This window comes from Tyto alba, unplaced genomic scaffold (genome assembly GCF_018691265.1).
Source record: "Tyto alba isolate M040663 unplaced genomic scaffold, T.alba_DEE_v4.0 Super-Scaffold_2, whole genome shotgun sequence".
NCBI classification, from domain to species: Eukaryota; Metazoa; Chordata; class Aves; order Strigiformes; family Tytonidae; genus Tyto; species Tyto alba.
The window spans coordinates 38,040,321-38,059,055 of NW_024881282.1; the positions used below are offsets into that span (position 1 = coordinate 38,040,321).

The 18,735-nt window shown below is 39.9% G+C and overlaps 2 protein-coding genes across 3 annotated transcripts in view; one reads left to right on the forward strand and one right to left on the reverse strand.

Moving 5' to 3' along the window:
• The window catches only part of SCYL2 (SCY1 like pseudokinase 2), a 42,908-nt gene extending 41,403 nt beyond the window's left edge, over positions 1-1,505 (reverse strand). For both annotated transcript variants that reach the window (XM_042792466.1, XM_042792465.1), the window contains exon 1: positions 1,323-1,505. The gene's annotated coding sequence lies outside the window, so the exon portion shown is untranslated. The remainder of the gene's footprint in view (positions 1-1,322) is intronic.
• An 87-nt stretch (positions 1,506-1,592) lies between these two features.
• On the forward strand, positions 1,593-17,862 carry DEPDC4 (DEP domain containing 4). Its single transcript, XM_033010141.2, has 9 exons — positions 1,593-1,683; positions 2,710-3,136; positions 3,661-3,812; positions 4,368-4,551; positions 6,877-7,103; positions 9,824-9,966; positions 10,182-10,307; positions 12,521-12,599; positions 15,588-17,862. The coding sequence occupies exons 1-9, from the start codon at positions 1,596-1,598 to the stop codon at positions 15,803-15,805; spliced, it is 1,644 nt and encodes a 547-aa protein (XP_032866032.2). The 5' UTR covers positions 1,593-1,595; the 3' UTR covers positions 15,806-17,862.
• Positions 17,863-18,735: the final 873 nt, after the last annotated feature.

The following is an 18,735-nucleotide window of genomic DNA, read 5'->3' on the forward strand; positions in this document are numbered from 1 at the left end:
CAGGACATGCAATAAATGTGTAAGAACTTTGATTTCTTCCTGTTTGAATTTCATGGGTAACAGTAATGCTACTCACACTAAGTCCATGAAACCTGGAATTAATCTTAAAAATAAATCCAGACAATCAATGTGCTGTTTTTATGAATTCCCCTCACAACCAATAATGGTCTTTATGCTGATGTACACCAGCAACAATACCTCAGCACGATGACAACCTAATCTCTTGGCAAGGTAGTAAGCAACAGCCAACACAAAAATAAAAAATAAGGCAAAACATTCAAAATATTGAAATAAAGGTAAATCCAAAACAAAGATCCCTCACCATTCTATAATTCTCACTCCTGTAAAATGACTGCATGATTTAAAACTATTAATTTATCCATAAACTAACCCATAGCTTCATTTGATGTATGGCTATGGGTGCACACTGCACAGCAGCACATCATACTCTCTGCCAGTATTTTGACCTCTAACAAGCTGCGGTTCCCCTCTACGAACGAAGGCAGCAGACAGGTACTTCACGCCACCCAATCCAAACTTCCATCCTATCCTTCTTACCCAAACAATGATGAATTCTCAGAAGTAACAGGTGCTAGGAACAACCCAGTCTCATATTAAAAAAAAAAAAAAAAAAAAAAAAAAAAAAAAAAAAAATAAAAAAAATTTCAGATACAAACAACCTTTTGCATTTGCTACAAAAATAACAGGAGGATCAAATGTAGTGATGCACAGTGCACGGCGTAGCTGCCCTCACTACCACCTTCAGGATTTTTATTCATCATTTCGGTACTGAGCTGCAGCTAAAACCCTACCAGAACTCACGGAACGAGATCGATTCGGTGCACGAGATTCAGCTTGCCGCCTGCTGACAGACGAAACCTAACCTCTATGCCGCACAAACCCTGGAGGGTTCGTCCCCTCGGACAAAGTATTTACTGTTACTTACGGCGAGACCGGGACTCGCACCGTTCCGCCGAGGAGCCCCCGCCAGCGGCGCTGAGGGAATCCCCCTTCCCGCTGCCCGAAGGGCCGGTGACTGTTGGCTGCTCGGCGGGGCAGCCGGCAGGGAGGCGAGCGGCGTCTGGGGGGGCAGATGACCCGCCGGCTCCGGCAGCTCAACGGTCCCCGCCAGGCCCTGGTGGCGCAACGATCGCGCCTCCGGGGCGGCCGCCTTCCCCTCCGCCCCTCAGCGCCGGGTTCCCGGGGCGCGGGACCTCCAGCCCCAGCCCCGGCGGAACCACCGGGCCCTGCTCACCCCGCGCAGCGCCGCTAGGCCACGGGCAGCCGCTCCTGCCCCGGGGCGCGGGGGACAGGCCTCTTACCTGAGCCCGTAGGAAGCTGCCGGCGCAGCGCCCGGCTGCCTGTCGCCCCGGCGGGCCGCCTGTCACGCCGGCTCCGTCTCTCGCTTCGGCCCCGTCCCGCTCCAGCTACTCCATAGCGACGGCGACAGCCCCAGCGCCGGCGGAGGGGGGCGGCCGGAGCGCTGCTCACTTCCGCCCCGGGGGGGGCGGTGCTGGGGCGGTGGCCGAGGGGGTGGAGGGGGGAAGGCGGAGCAGGGCAGGAAGTGATGCACGCCCCACTTCCGCCCCGCCGCCATGGCGGTTTATTTGACTCCGCGGTTCAGGAGGCTCCGGAGTCAGAGCGAGTTAGAGCCGCGGCGGGGGAGCGGGCGGTGGCGGCGAGGTAGGGGGACAGCGAGAGGCACCCTCGCCTCGGCGCTGCCGCGGTTTTCCCTCCCGCAGCGCCGGTGGGGGGCTGGCGGCGGCCCCGCGCCGGGGAGCGGGGCGGGCTCTGAGGGGGCCGGCGCGTGCCCGCCCGTTGGGCGGGGGGTGCCTCAGGCTGCCGGGGCCGCTGGCCTGCGGGTGGGACGGAGCTTGTGCGGGGCTCAGCGGCTATGCGGGGAGAGAGGAGCTTCCTCCGGCTGTGCACCCCCAGAGTCGTGGTTAAGGGCGGGGGGGGGGGTGGGTGATGAGGGTGGTGGTGGTGGTGCCGCTGGTAGGGCTGGGAGTGGAGTTGTGTCTCAAGTGTTGGGAGCGAAGGGTTGAGGGACAGGCAGGTTTAATGCATTGCTAAGGTTGGTCTGTCATCTGCTGAGCAGAGGGTGATAGGTGGAGGAAGAACTGGGGGCTGGAGGAGCAGCTGCCCTAGGTGAGGCTGAGAGAGCTGGGACTGCCCAGCCTGGAGAAGAAAAGACTCAGGGGGATCTCATCAATGTCTGCAAGTACCTGGAGGGAGAGTGTAAAGAGAGCCTGGCCCTGTCTTTCTCAGCGGTGCTCAGAGAGGTTGTGGGCGCTCCGCCTTTGGAGATATTCAAAAGCTGCCTGGACGTGGTCCTGGGTGGCCCCACTTGAGCAGGGGAGGTTGGACCAGATGGACCCCAGAGGTCCCTGCAAGCTTCAGCCATTCCACGATTCTGTAGTGAATTAATGTATATGTGCACATACGTACAGTATGTGTGGTAATAACAAAAACCTTCATTGCCTGTTTTCAGTGGCTTTTTGTTCTCTCCTGTTGGTTCTACTCTAGTGGGTGTGAGTCAACTTATAAGAAGGACTGATTCATGAATATTATCTTTGTCTTTTTAAAATTAAGCTAATTTCTGGAGAACTAAAATATATATAACTAATTTCACAGAGTAAAAATTGGTTTTAAAATGTTAAAGTAAAGCTTTATAAACATCTGTGAAACTTTCATATAAATATTTTTCAGATTGTGATGGTCCTTTTCAAGCAACTCAGCTATGGAATAGTATTATTCATGCTCTTCACAGTCATGTGGAAATCAAAAGACGCAGACAACATCTTAAAACTTATAAAAACTGTTTCACTGGCTCAAATGCTGTTGATGTGGTACTGAGCCATCTTATGCAAAGCATGTACCTAAGCTGCAATGATATTTCTCGGCTGAAGGGAGTCCGTGTATGCCAGGCGTTGATGGATCACAAGGTGTTTGAGCCAGTTGGAGCAAAACTTTACTTATTCAAGAATGAGAAAGAAACAGAGTTTGAAGACACAAACACTAGTCTCTATAAATTTGTAAATAGCAGTCTTACTCCTCTTCTTCCGAGAAATAATAAAAACAATGAGAGCTTGTCTCCTGAGGAAATCTGCAAAGAGAAGACAAAAAGATGTTCCAAGTGAGTTACCCTGAACTATTCTGATTATTTTTTTTTTTTTTAAGTTAAGGTGGGTTAACTGTAGGTGAAGTTATGTCTAACTCTGGTATTGGAGACTTCTGAAAGCTATGTGCCAGTTGTGAGAAATATCATGCCTGAATTGTAGATGCAACCTAATATTTCTTGGTAATGTTAAACTGCTTTGATCTGCTCTTTGTTACTTAGAATAGAGTATGGCACAGTAGCATAAGCCTAGGAATCATTTTGTTTTGCAGTCAGTTGTGCTGAAATCTGAGAATTGGCATGAATGAGCTACCTGCTGGAAGCTGATAAAATAAATTGAACTAATAAACAGTATTTAGAATTGATATCCTTGCCCTTTCCACAAGGCAGATATAGATGATTGGGGTCTATCCTGCTGCTAGAAAACCAGATACAATTAAGCCCTAGAGTCCTGATTTAACAGCAATTTAGGAAGTGACAGAAAGAGAAATGTGTCCTGATTGTATTAGTTATACACTAATTTTTTTTTTCCCTCTAAACAGAACAAAGTGTGAAACAACACTTTCAAACCCCTTAGCATTAGAAGCAGCCGATAAAAAGAGGGTAGAGGAGCTTCTTCAATCAATAAATGTTCATGGATCTTTACCTCCAAAGATCATGGTTAATGAACCAACTCATCTGCTTTCAAAAAGAAGTGAGGATTGAATTTTTCTTTTTAAAACTTGATTGTTCTTCACTGTATCTACTTGGAGTGACTACTTCATTTCTGTTAAGCACTGCTCCTCAGAGTCCTAAATTTAACATGTCGCTAGTGACAAAATAGCTAAAAGAGTGATAAATGGGTAAATGCTTGTAGTAAGTAAGCTGAAGGAAACCAAACAGGATTAAGGTTTTGCTTGATGGTGCTATTCTATTTATGCAAACACCACTTCAGGAGGAAACAGGTTTTAAGATTAAGAACATCTGTATTATATGGTTCCTTTGCTATTCGCTTGTCTTGTACATATTAGTAGTTAGGGTAGGTTATTAATAATTCTAATATGATGAGGAGGGAGATGTTCTCTTTCCAGCCTTCTTAGCATTCCTGTTTTGATCTCTCCTTTTCCAGCATGGTAACTTTGTGCTATGCTGTTTCCTCGTTTTCTTTGAACACTTAAAACGTACTTGAGTGAGTAAAACAAAGGTTAGCGTTTTACATAAGATCTTATTTCTGAAGGTGTTTATTTTTTTTCCTTGTGTATGGTATCAGTAATAGATGATGTCTGGAAACAGCAAACTCTGCTACGACTGCTACAGTTAATCGATGTTCCATTTCTAGAAGATACCTTGGTGTCTTCAGTGAAGACAAAACAGGATTGTTTTGGCAAAGAAGACCTAATTATCTCAAATACTTTCCTGGACAGAGAGATTGTATGTAGCTTAAACTTGCCTGAGTAAGTTACACATCTATAAAATGTATTTCTTAGTAAATGGTTTATTTTATTCTTGATCAAAGATTTGTGTTAAATGAATAATATAGATATCATTACCCTTCTATACTTGTAGGCAGGGGTGGCATTAGTGGCATTAATGTATTTAGTTGACCTCTGAAAAGAAGCGGTAAGGGAATTCACAAAAAGTATGTGTTTAGGATTGGACACTTGAGGATTTTAAATATTCATTAAAACTTTAACCTCAAGTGTTGAAAACACTCCTAATTTCTAAACCAGACGCTTCACTCTTAGATCTTTATAATGAATATTAGAACTTGAAAAAATTTATTCTGATGGGTTTTTTTGTTTGTCACAGTTTCTGGTGGTGGTATTGTGAAGATATAAAGTCAATAAGGCATCTATTGTTAGCAACAGAAAAGGAGAAGCTAAGATGTAGTACTGAAGAATGCTTATATCATAAGACCATAAAAGTGAAAGTGGCTGCATGTCATTGGTGCTCTCTTCCTTAAATGTTCTCTTATTTTTATAGTGTTTCTGTTGACTGCATATGTGCTGGTCTCTATCTTAGTATGTACTTTTATTGAGTATGGCAGGGCACGTCTCCTCGTGTGTATGTCTTATTAATGCTTATTTCTGTCAAATCAATACAACTTCTATGTCTTTGAGATTGAGGTCCATCTGTGTTCCTAAGGACACTCTTTATTACAAGTTTTAGGTATTCTTGATTTAGGGAGAATATAATAATATTTTTACAAATGTGTAGAGTTTTATATAAGTTAATCAAACTCCTGGTTCCAAACAAGGTTTATAGCTGGATAGCATCTGAATTCCATGGCTTTTTCCTCAAAGAATGGCTTAATGAAGACTGTTTCTTTTCAGCTTTATACTTCTGTTGTACTTGATTCTTGGGTGTTTGTGGATTTGTGTCTCTTAAAATATCTCGTATGTGGTTCTTACTCTATATTATTCTGTGTTGTGTCTCTAACATTTGAGTCTTTGCTAATATATCAGATGAGTGTTAAGAAAATTAAATGCTTGCTTCATTACTTTATTTACAATTACTTAAGTGGGGGGCTGGAGTAGCATCTTTGTAGACAGTATATTATTTAGGACTGGCTTAAACCATGCCTGAGAAATGAGAAATTCCAGTTTTGAAGAACAGCCACCAGTATCATAAGTAGTCATAGAATTAATTGACCCCACTATAAAGTCTGGGGAGTAAGGATAATTTCTATCTCAAATTTTCTGTCTTCAGTTTTCAAATAGTTTCGTGTTATACTTGAAATAATCAAATACCTACTCTCCATGTAGGTACTTAAAAACTGCAATCAAATCCTGCTTGTAGTGATTGCATTGCTCATAGTATAAATAGAGATCACAATCCTATTTCTACTTTACTGTATTACCCTGTTTATGCATCCAGGAGTTATACAATCCTTGCTGGTCTCAACAGTTCTAACAGAAGTTCATGTTTATTAGCTGTCCAGCACCAAGTTCAAAATCTTTGTTTCTTCTCTCCATGATAAAAATAAGATTCAATAGGTCTCAACTTGTGAGAAAATGCAGTTGTTATTGTTTCAGTTGAAATTGTTTTATATCCAGAGAGTCAGATAAAAGTAATTCTCCCTCTGACCTCCCACAGTTCTATAACTTTAGATTTCTTCTGTACAAAATGGTTGAGTTAGTGACTCTTTCCTCTGACCTTCCATCCTCTTTGAACAATGAGTTGTCTGCCTGAATTTTAGGTTCTCCTTACACCTTCTCTCCCTAGTTAAGTCATACAGGCAACAAATGCTTAAGAAAACTCTTGCCTTTATAGTAGGTCATATAATAAACTGCTTCCACATTCTTCTGGAATTTAAACTATTTTTATTTTTCTCTGTTTTCAAACTAATTGTCTTGTTTATCTTCTATAAAGATGCAGTTCCTTGCTTTTTCACCCTGGTTAACCCTGGTGGGTTTTTCTGAGTGTGTTGGAGTAATAGTGGGGTGGTGTTTGGTTTTAAATACTAGCTGAATCAGGCAAATGCCCTGGGGGCAGTGACTGTCTGGCATGACTGTAGCTTTATTTTGATCAGGGCATACCTCAGGTATATTGTCTGTAGCATACAAAAACCAGGGAAGCTGCTTATTTTGAGCAGTTTCTTGAACTGCTACAGTGAAATAAGTTACATAAACTGCTTAATAAGCAATGAGTTTAATGCTGTGGTTCAGAAATGTGACTATACCTGCATGGTTATTTCTATCTGATTTTCTTTAAAGGATTAAATAAGAATAGGCGGAGCATTTTAAAGTAAGCACTAAAACTAAATTTTCCTTCTACAGGCTTGACAAATGGCTCTATGCTGCAATTGAATGCTTGGAGTATTTCCCAGACCAATTCATAGTGATGGTTAGTCAGCAGTTACATCAAAGCACTAACAAACTCAGCAGTCTGAATACATACAAGAAGATTCTTTTTGACATTATAATAAAGTATTATAGTCAAAAGAAGGACTCCCTTCTTGCCACTCAGGATCTCGATATTCATTCAGGAATTATAGACCTTATAGGTAAGAGTAACCTGGAACAAAAAATAAAAGTGAAAGCTGTATAAAGGATGTAACTTACTAAGTGTTAATTGACTGAATTGTAATGCCATTTGCAATGCTACTGCAGATGCACTTTAATTTATAGGTTGCAAAGGAATGCTCGAGGTGGCTAATCAGAACTTCTGCTCAAGGCAGTGGCAAATTTCAAAGTTAGATCAAGTTCCTTAGGGCCTGGTCCAGCTGAGTTTTGAAAATCTCCAAGGACAGATATTCACCAACCTCTGTGGGTGACCTGTTTCAATATATAACTACTCTCATGGTGAAAATTTCTTACTGCTAGTCAGAATTTCCCCTATTGTTACTTGTGATTAATAACATAAAAGTAAAAACATTGTGGTAAAGTTTTTTTGTTAACCAGAAGAAGGTTTTGTAAGTTCTGGACTTAAGGCTTTTTTAGTAATGGAAGTTATTTAAAGTGATAAAAGGGGCTGTTAAGATTGTGATTCTTCCCCTAAAGCCCTCCATACTTATGCTCACAGGTAAAACAGAAGGGTTTAATTTAAATACAAGTTTAATCCTATCCTAAATACGCCCCTGTTTCTTTGCTTCTGTAGGGTTGGAGTGTTACCAAAAGTTTCAGTTTTCAGAGAACTATTGCAAGCTTACTGGCATAGGAGCACAGTTGGCCTGTGTAAAAATTAGAGCGGAGTGGTGGATCCTGTAGCCAAAACCTCATGAAAACACAAAAGGCAGTATTTTTATGAGTAGTATTTTGCTAAGGAGGGGAAAAAAAAATCAAATTATCATAGAAGTCACGAAAGGGAAACTATTGCAAAATTACATAGCCCATCCACAAATAAAAATGTTAACTTCGAAGTGTTCACTTAAAGATGTTATAGTTTATATACACACTTTAAATACAAACACTGATATAAACTAATACTATAGAGTATTATTAAATTAGAGAATCAAAACAGCCAAATCTGTAGGCAGGGGAAAAGACAGTGTCGTAGTTGCTGAATTACTCTAACATTTTAGTTGCCCTTAGGTCTTTTTCTTTTCAAGTGTCTCCTTGATCTAAACTACATGACCCATGAATGTCCAGGGCTATTCTGCTATCTTGTTCTTGCTTTAATTTTGTCATATTTCCAACTTGAGTGAGACTATCTCACAAGCAGTGTCTAATGCTTTATTTTTTTTTCTGATGAAGTGGTAGCCATAATTTTATCATTAGGAAATTATTCTCTGTTTGAATAGATTAGTTTGTGTTCTTGGGTCCTCAGCTGCATTCTAGTTCAGACTAGATCACTGCTAGGAGATAGTGCTTAATTATTTTACGAGCATTTTTCCCTTCTCAGTGCTATGGAATAGATTATGGCCATCAACTCATAACAACTTGTATTCTAATAACAACTTGAAAGTATAATCAAGTGCAGTTAAGCTCACTTTGATAAAGTGCTGCTGTTCTGACTCTAGTACAAGAGGGCAATCAAACTGGCTATGAACATCTACAGATTTAAAACACTTTCAAAACTAATTTGAGAAGCGCTGCAGTTATCTGAAGTAGGACTTTATCAATGTGTATCTGGTTATAACTGTATTTTCCTCAGTTGAACAGTTTGATTTAAGACAACTGATAATACAGATCTGTTGTGAAGGCAAATGTTTCTGTGCTTGTAACCTTTAAAATAAACAGATCTAGAATGTTTTACTTATGTTGCAGATGAAAGCAGTTGGTCAAACTGCTCCATGTAGTCTACTGAACCTTTTTACATTGGAACTTTTTTTCCCCTACAGTCCTTTAAAGTAACTCAGTGAAGCTTTAATCACAGATCAGAAAAACTCTTAAACTTTTCTCTAGAAATTACTTAAATTCCTGTCTTCCTATCTACACTTTTACCTGTCTTGATCATGTCCTTTGGCAATTCTCTTTCCTGCTTTCTTGTCTGCCCTTCTTTTGGAAAAGGGTCACTTACTTGCTCTTTTGGTGTTCTTTTTAAACAAAGGTGGTTTCAGATGGCTTGTGGTATACCCCTGAAAGTCCTGGATTATTTCTTGTAGAATATAACTTCTGTCCCAGCAATAGGACAGAGTCCAGAAAATCATATGTAGGTTATGTTCCTGTATCTGCCCTCATCTTGCTCTTGGCTTTTTGATAGTTTCTCACTTGCAAAGTCAAGAAAACTAGAATTATCATCTAAAGGGGTTTTTACACAGTATTTCCACCTTATCACATTTCCTTGAGAAAGTTATAACCTAATGTCTTAAAAAGAGGGGAGAAGGGGTGGGACACCAGCCAAGCGACAACAAAAAAAAACAAACAAAAAAAGAAAAACAAAACCCCCAAACAAACAAAACCTCAAAGCAATGAGAAAGCTAGAATTCTTCAGCTCATTAATGACTTTGAGATGAATCCTGGAATATAATACGAAGATGTGTAAACACAAATGTGCAAAAATCTCTTCAGTGTTTGTACACTGTACACAAAACATAATAATGTCCTGTATATGTTGTCCAAGTATGCCTGTTCCCTGACTAGGCATGGGACAAAGATTTTAAGCTTATATTGCTTAAATGCTATATTGAGTCCTGTCAAAAGGTTTCAGAAGTCGCTGGGATGACCTGCTTTGTTGGAGGGCAAAAACCCCCAAAAGTGGAATTGATATTGAAATTTAAATATGTATTTTTTGACTCTGAAAATGAACAGTTGCACTGGATACACTGTTTTACTCCCATTGCAGAAAAAGGAAAAACAGATCAAGCTCTGGAGGCATCACAACTTTATTTAAAATTGTTAGCACCAAATATTCAAGAAGAACTACATAGGTTCCTGACATTCCTAGCCATTGCATCTGAATCCGAGGGCTACAAATTACAAAAACAAGTAAGTATCTGTTATGTGTGGGAAATAGCACTTTCCCATAGGAAAGCTAACTTTTTTTCCGGAGTTAGAAATACTCTGCTTACTGCCTTCTGATGTGATTTGTTTTAAACTAAATACCAAGATGTTCTTCCCACTGATAGCGTCCTGTTATACTTAGTCTTTGCTGAAACACTGCAAGTAAATCTAATGCCAAATCTGGGTGGTTCTTTTTCTAGTTTGATAACAGACCAGTGGTCATCAAGACTTGCACAAAATTCATCTTCCAGAATAAGACATTGTCAAAACCCCAGGCAGAACTGCTGACTCAATTTCTGATGGACAATCACTCTGAGCTCTTCAAGGTAGAATTTTCCTTACTTCACCATCTTTGTCATTTTAAATGTTAAATGCCATGAAGTGCCTTTTTGAAGATGAGAGGCCTGAGGAGCAGAGTTTATTATTCCATCTGTTACAGTTTAATGGTACAGTCAAGTAGGGCAAGAAGCTATTTCAGACTGTGGATAGATTTTTGAGAGCTTTGCAATCCTTTACATATAACATACTCTCCCTTTATGTTCATCATTTGTATTAAGAAAGTATTTGAAATATTAAGAAATTATTATAGAGGCCTTTTGGTACCTTGTTTCTGATGGCTGTCTACTAAAATTTTAGGCTCCTTAGTGGGTTTCTCCTTTAGAAGTCAGCTGACATACTGAGTGGCATAAGATGGCATGCTTTGTGCCCCCAGCGTACACGTACACCTTTGACAACTCTTAAGATTTCCTTTTGGGATTTTGAAATATTAACTTCTAAAATAAAGAAAACAAATAGAACCACAAAATGAAATGTCCTTGATCAGTTATGTAAATATACAGATATATTTAATAGTCTCCTTTTACTACATTCCATCATATTGTCACATGTGTGAAAAGACACAACCTTCCCAGACCCTATATTCACTTTCTAATTCAGCCAGTGCATTAAAGTTATAATGCTTCACTACTGGTTTCCTCAACTATAAAATCCCTCATTAAAACACTAAATTAGATAAACTAATTATCTTAGCTGTTGTAAGATGACAATAAATGTCTAGAGCATTTTACAGCTCAGTTACAAATAAGCCTCACAAACATTGATTTGGTTTCAGTAAAATATTATTTGTAGTTCTTATATAACACATTAATTTCTACTTCTGACCTCAGCTAGAGAGACATGGGATATTTTTTTTTTAATTAGCTCCAGTTCGAAAGTATCAAGTGGTAACATGTTGTACATGTTAATATACAGCCAAAACCAAATACATTTTTTCTGTCGTTATTAAGGGTTTTGACATGAGAGTTAGGTCTTTGATTCATGATTGGAGACAGAGCCAGACAGGACAAATGAAGTCCCCCCTGCTTCATAGCAGTGACAGCAGAGTGGATGGTGGCTCGCTTTTTGCCATTCAGAGGGAGCCTGGCAGGCTGGAGAGGTGGGTCCGTGCAAACCTCATGAAGTTCAACAAAGCCAAGTGCAAGGGCCTGCACATGGGTCGGGGCAATCCCAAGCACAGATACAGGCTGGGCGATGAGTGGGTTGAGAGCAGCCCTGTGGAGAAGGACTTGGGGGTACTAGTGGATGGAAAGCTGACTATGACCCAGCAATGTGTGCTCAGAACCCAGGAAGCCAACTGTACCCTGGGCTGCATCAAGAGCAGTGTGGCCAGCAGGTCGAGGAAGGTAATTCTGCCCCTCTACTCTGCTCTTGTGAGATCCCACCTGGCAGTGCTGCGTTCAGTTCTGGGGCCCCCAACATAAGAAGGACATGGACCTGCTTGAGTGGGTCCAGAGGAGGCCACAAAGATGATCAGGGGTCTGGAGCACCTCCCTCATGAGGACAGGCTGAGACAGTTGGGGTTGTTCAGCCTGGAGAAGAGAAGGTTCTGGGGAGACCTTATAGAGGCCCTCCAATACTTAAATGGGGCCTATAGGAAAGGTGGGGAGGGACTCCTTATCAGGGAGTATAGAGATAGGCCAAGGCGTAATGGTATTAAATTGAAAGAGGGTAGATTTAGATTAGATAGAAAGAAGAAGCTCTTCACTGTGAGGTTGGTGAGACTCTGGAGCAGGTTTCCCAGAGAAGTTGTGGATGGCCCCTCCTAGAAGTGTTTAAGGCCAGGCTGGGTTGAAGGTGTCCCTGCCCATGGAAGGGGGTTTGGAACTAAGTGATCTTTAAGGTCCCTTCCAACCCAAACCTTTTGATGATTCTTTCACAACTGCAGTTGAGACCCTCTTGTATTATATAAACAGGATTGAGTTCAAGGCCTACACTACAGTTTTTACTGTGATTCAGTGGAAAACAGCATCTAGGACATCTTGCCTCCTGTTTCTTTGGCCAGAAATATCAGGAATAAACATGTATATGTTTTAGTGTAATTTTTTGAGAGATTTTTGAATGTGTACCTAAATAACTGTAGGCAGAGATTCTTCTGCAGTTAATTATGTGATTTTTAAATTGACTGTCTGAAAGCTTTAGATTCTCAAAATACAGAAATACTGTTTTTGTAACTTTTTACTTTGTCGGATTATATTTTCAGACTCCTTTAACTCTTCTGGAACTAACTAGTAGGAGACTTGAGAGTTTGCTAGAAGGACAAGATCCAGATATTGATTCAGGTAGATGTTGTGATACATATTTTTATATATAAACCTTTCTATAAAAATCAATTTATCATCAGTTGACTATAATTTTGTATAGACTACATTCTTTGCCTTTATTAGAAGTAAAGCATTAAAGTTACTAGTGGCTAATTCACCAAATAATTAAAGTACCTGCTATAAGCAAAACACTGACCTCTGAATATTAGAGAATAGTAATTCTGTTAATTATCTGGTTTGAACACATTACAAAATTTTTTTACCAAATAATTATTTCTGGATAAATTAATGCAAAATGTGTTTCCTGAAGTGACTTGCTTATAATTTGGTTTGTGAATTTGATGTGATTTTATATTTAGGAACAGCATTCTTATGTTTCTGCTATAAAACACCTAGATATTCTCTTAAAGCTCAGAAGTTTGAGGTTCTAATAGATGTCTTGATCACAGACCTTGATTATTTAGTGTTTTGAAGAACTCTCTTCCTTTTCTGGGTAAGCAAAAGTTTATTAAGAGCTTGAGACTTGTGGGAGAGTAGTGTAGCCTAAAAGGAAGGCATTTGATGCTTGGTTTTGGCTGGGATAGAGTTAATTTTCTGTCTAGTAGCTGGCACAGAGCTGTGGTTTGAGTTTAGTGCCAGAATAATGTTGATAACACACTGATGTTTTAGTTGTTGCTAAGTAGCACTTACGTTAAGGATTTTTCAGTTTCCCATGTTCTGCCAGCAAGCAGGTGCACAAGAAGCTGGGAGGGAGCCTGGCCAGGAGAGCTGACCCGAACCAGCCAAAGGGATAATCCATACCATAGGATGTCATGCTCAGTATATAAACTGGGGGCAGTTGGCTGGGAGGGGCAGATAGCTGCTCAGGCATCAGTCAGCAGGTGGTGAGCAATTGCATTGTTCATCACTTCTGTTTTCTTGAGTTTTATTTCTTTTCCTTATTCCTTTTCATTCATACTATATTTTTTTATTATTGTTGTTATTATATTTTATTTTTGTTATTAAACTGTGCTTAACCTACAAGCTTTACTTTTTTTCCTTTTCTCCTCTCCATCCCACTGGGAGTGGGGAGGAGCAAGTGAGTGACTGCATCGTGCTTAGCTGCTCACTAGGGTTAAACCACGCCAGATGTGTATGTGGGATGGAGTGTTTTCCAGGTCATTTCTTTTACAAGCTAACATTCCATCTGGCCTTGCTGCCAAAAATATATCTCAGCACTGTGATTAAAAGGGTTGGCTTAAATAATTGAATTTCTCTCTGATGCTAGCTTCTTCCTTTTGACTTCTGTATTGCCAGTGCATTATGTGCTTAAACACTGAAGAGAAAATCATTAGGGAACTGAAAAATACTGTAAGCTACTGTGTTAATATTGTATTTAATAGAGAGCTGTCTGAGAAGTAGTTTTGGTACGGAATCATTTACCATCTGTGTTGTGTTCTGGAATGTGTCCAAATTGCTTCCAGTTCATTGTTCTGAGTATCGCATATTGTGTAGCCAAAGAATACAGAGATGAGCAACAGAGGAAGGAGTTGCCTGTCTGCATTATTCTTGGAGCCTGCATGATCTCCATCAGCACACTGAACAGACAACTGGAATAAAAACCCCTTATTGTATTCTCCCTACTAAGTTTTGGAGTTTCAATCTGTAAATGCATATAGATTCCATCTACTTGTTAAAATAGCTTGATCTGATTGTAAGCTCTCCAGCATGGCATATTCCTGTTTTCCTGTGTGCTTCATATTCTGGTGTCATTTTCACTTTTATCATGGAAGAGACAGGAGGAAAATCTTTACTGAGAGCTACTGAACATTGTTAGCTGGTGAATTTCTGAAGTGCAGGTGGGAGTAGGAGGGAAGGCTGGGGGACCCTGTTAAGAAAAGGAGTTATCTCTTGCAGGAAGGTAATCATTAGGTCTGCTGGAAATAAACATTCCTAAAAAAACTATGGCAACTTGGGTTGGTTTTAATCTAGTAAGGCACTTGAAACCACTAGATTAAAGGATCCACCCTGAAATTTTAAGAGTTAATCTGTTTGCCAGAAGTTGTCAAGCTTCCCCTTTTGAAAGATCTGTTTTCTTTTTCTGACTCTGCTAAACCATAAAAAGTATTTCATATTTGCTGGTTGACAGACTCATTGTAAAAGAAGGGAAGGGCGGGTCCATGTGAAAATTCTGGAAGCTCAGGTTATTACCCCTGTCTATGTGAAGCCTTAAGATGGTGTTAGTACAGAAGGAACAGTAAGAATGTTTTCCCTTTAGGCAATTGACGTTTGTTCAGCTGCCTTGCTCGCTAAGGTGTGGAGTAGCTGAATGCCAGTCTTTCCTCAGGCCAGAACTCACCTGTCCAATGATGGGGCTTGAATCCTTGCAGGGCTGTACTCTACTGCATAGGTTCTTTAGCACTTTTATAGCTAAGTAGTGCTTAAGTTGCATATTCCTTGGGCTCCAGTTCCTTGCTCTGCCCTCACCCTGAACTGCTGCCTGTTCCATCACCTCTGCTCCTGGAACCCAAACCATGCTGAGCTGTCCAGCCACCCAGAAGTTCCTGAATTGTATTATTGAATTCAGAGGTGTGGTTCAGAAGCAACTGTTTCTCTGAAGTATTTATTCACTTGCATTATGTACTGGGCCTCATTGTGGATTTGATTCACTCACAGGGAATCACTGCATCGTGCCAACTGCAAGGTGCCATTCTTGTCATGAAGCATTCTTCATTATGGCTTCTGTTTACAAGAACTGTATTGGCTCTCTGTCTTGCAGGCCTGTTTGCAATACGAAATCATCTGTGATATTGCAATTGTAACACTGCTTTTCAAATTTTTTTTTGAACTTACTGTTTAGCTTTTTGTCCATGCTCGGTGGAAGGCTGTATGTCTCGGATTATTTGTAGAGAATTGTAATCACATCTGAACTCTAATACCAATATACTTATGTCTCTGATCATATTTTTAAGTCAGGCTCTTATATGATGCATTGAATTTAATCTGAATATCTGATTTCTTACAAAGGCTTCACCTTCTGTCAGCGTGTGACAATGAAAGACTATGAAGATCAAAAACAACAAACAAGTCAGTATCTTCTTACATTGGCTCAAGAGATGGACAGTGACCCCACTATTCCTTTGAAGCGGAAGAAGAAATTAATTAAAGAATTCCGAAAATACCATTCTCTCGCCTACTGTAGTGGTTGTAAAACTACATGTGAATTTTGTACTCTAAAGGGTTAGACATGAATACAGCCATTTAAAAAAAAAAAAAAAATGGGGGATGCATACGAAAATTGTTCATGATGCAAACCATTTTCTTATGTCCTTACATCTTCAGTTACAGGAAACTACAACTATCAAAATTACTCGGCTGCTAATAAGCATTGATTCTAACTAATGACTTTTAAACAAAATGTACTCAAATTCTTTTACTAATAATGGCACACTGCTTATGCTGCTTTGAAATCAGGGTTTGGCACTTTTTTCATTCTGTCCCATGGCCCCACGGCTTTCTAGCTGAGCCAATTCTACATTCAGAGCCATGCTTGGGTTCATAACCAGTAAGGTTTCTAATCTTTTCTATCTGTAGTTTATAATCTAACTATAATCAAATCTTAAACTGTAAATTATGTCTCCTATGAGTATTATAGAAGTATAAAAAGTGACTGGCTCCTAACATTTTTGACACAGTGGGTTTTCAATCCGTGACAGGCAAGATTCATTAGGCAGGAGAGCTGTGTGTGCTTGTGGTCAGTAATTACAGCCTGTTACTCCTTCCCCACTCTGGCAGAGCGAGCTGCTGCTAATCTGGAAGTTATGCAAAAGCGAGGAAAAAAACCAAGGAATAATAATTTTGGTTTAGATCGGGTTAGATCTCTTGGTGTACCTAAGCTATATATTTTAACATGAGGATACTTTGATAGTGTCCAGTCACTTGTCATAAATACTTTGATAGCGTTTATGGATTCATAGGTCAAAGCTAGAAAGCACATTGGCCTGTCTTGACAAAGTGATAGTTAACTGTACATTGACAAGGAAATATTGATTCAAATCATTAAATAAGTATCCAATATAATGTTATAGTGGTTAAATTACTTCTTCCATTCTCATGACAGACGTGGTCATGTATTGGACATAGAAACAGAACTGAGATTATAAGGGACCTCTGCTCTAGTCCCATCACCCAGCTCAAAGTTGAGTCAATTAGTGCAGGCTCCTGAGGGCCTTTTCCAGTTGAGTTTAGGATATCTCCAAGGATGATGACACGCCCTTTCAAGTAAGTCTGATCCAGGTTGACTGGCCTCACAGCATTTAAAAAAAATAACCAAAAAAACCCCAAAACAAAAAAAAACACCCCACATTTAGGTTTGTGCCCATTGCCTCCTGTTCTTTCACTGGGCACCAATGAGAAGTGTTTGGTTTGGTCGTCCTTGCTCCCTCTGAGCCTTCTCAAGGATAAACAATGGCAGTTCTCTCAGTGTCTTCCTTGTATGACAGATGCTCTAATCCTTTATCATTTTCATGTCCCCTTTGCTGGTCTAACTCTGCTATGACTGATTTTCTTTTGTGCATATGCTTCTTTAGATACTCACATCCTCATACTGCTTTTCAGACATGTGGGGCAAGTTACTAGGATACCAAAGCTTTCTGAAAGCAAATGCTCTTTTTCTTTTTTTCCCTTTTCTGTTTCCTTTACCTTTGGTTACTCTGTTAGATATAACCAACTGTGTGTACAAGTAATAGTGTGTGTTAATTTGCAAATTTCAAGTAGCTTTATTTAAATGAGCTGTTAGAAATCAGGGATGTAGCTGAAATGTCTGTCCATGCGTCTGTTTATGCACTTGTTATTTAAAAGTGACTGTCTGTTGTAAGCTAAATAATTTCTGGAGGAGGATAAAAGACCCAAGTTTCACCTTTCAGAGGTGAATGACCTAATTACTAGACTATAGGGCCATGTATTTTTTTTCTAGCGCTGTGTGGGGATTTTGGTCATTCTCTCAGAAAAGGGAGCACGTACAGAAGTACGTTATTGAGAACTGTAAACAGGAAATTATTTCCTGATTACATGCTTCTGGTGTTGAGTAGTGGGAGAAGGGGATTTTAGTTTGGTTTTTTTTTTTTTCCTCTCTCTCTTCAGTCCCTTTATTGTGTATCACTCAATATTGAACCTGGTAATGGGGAGGGGTGATAACATAGTAATTTGTAGGCTAGATGGACTGGGAATTGCTTTGGAAAAAAACGTATTTTAAGAAAAAAAATTGCACTTTGTGACTTGATTAGAATTTTCTTGTGCTAATTTAAAGATGATAATAAAGCATTGTGTACGAGGTGGTGAATCAGTCCATCATTTCATAGTGCTTTTATAAGGAAGATGCAGTTCTGGCTGCAGAACCAGGTATCAAACAGTAAGGAAAGGCTTCAAGTGAACAGCTGGAGTTTATAGCTGCCAGGTGCTTTCCATCAGTTCATGGGACAAGAGGTAAAGATTGAACTAGTTCTGCAAATGAAAACCCTATTTCATTCACCTACCCTGACAGGAAGATCCCTAATTTTTAATCTTCTGTTGAAAAAAATGTGATATTTTACATTATATATAAGGGCCTGCTGAACAGAACAAATTTGGTGAACTACAGATTACTGTTTTTCATTGCTACACTTCCAGTTACATTCCAAAATTAGGGAAACTTTATTGAACTTTAGAAAGTTCTGTCACTTATTTTAACAATATTTGACACAGTATCATCTGATAGGGAAACTTCAACCTCTCGCTCATTTTTATATATGATGTCTAGCATAGAGCTATTAAATTCATTGCCAATATGAAGTATAAAATTTCTGGAGTGAAGAGTTTAGTCAAGGTACTTTCCAGTGCAGTCCTAGCAAAGTACAAATGATGCCACCGTCAAAGTAAGGAGACTTACTCTTATTCATAGACCATTCACGTTTGTTCCTTTGAACCTTTGAAAAGGTTCATTGTTGCTTTTATGGGAATGCTGTGCGTATTTCCTTATTTTAAGTAAGTCCCAGCTAAAGCATGCTGATAACCTTGTGAAACAGTTATTTAAAAAGCTAGAGTTTGGGCACAAGGGCCCCTACACGTGGCTATCGAAATAATGGCATGCTAGACTTACTCCTGTCCTGTATTTTCGTACAGACTAACACAGCAGCTC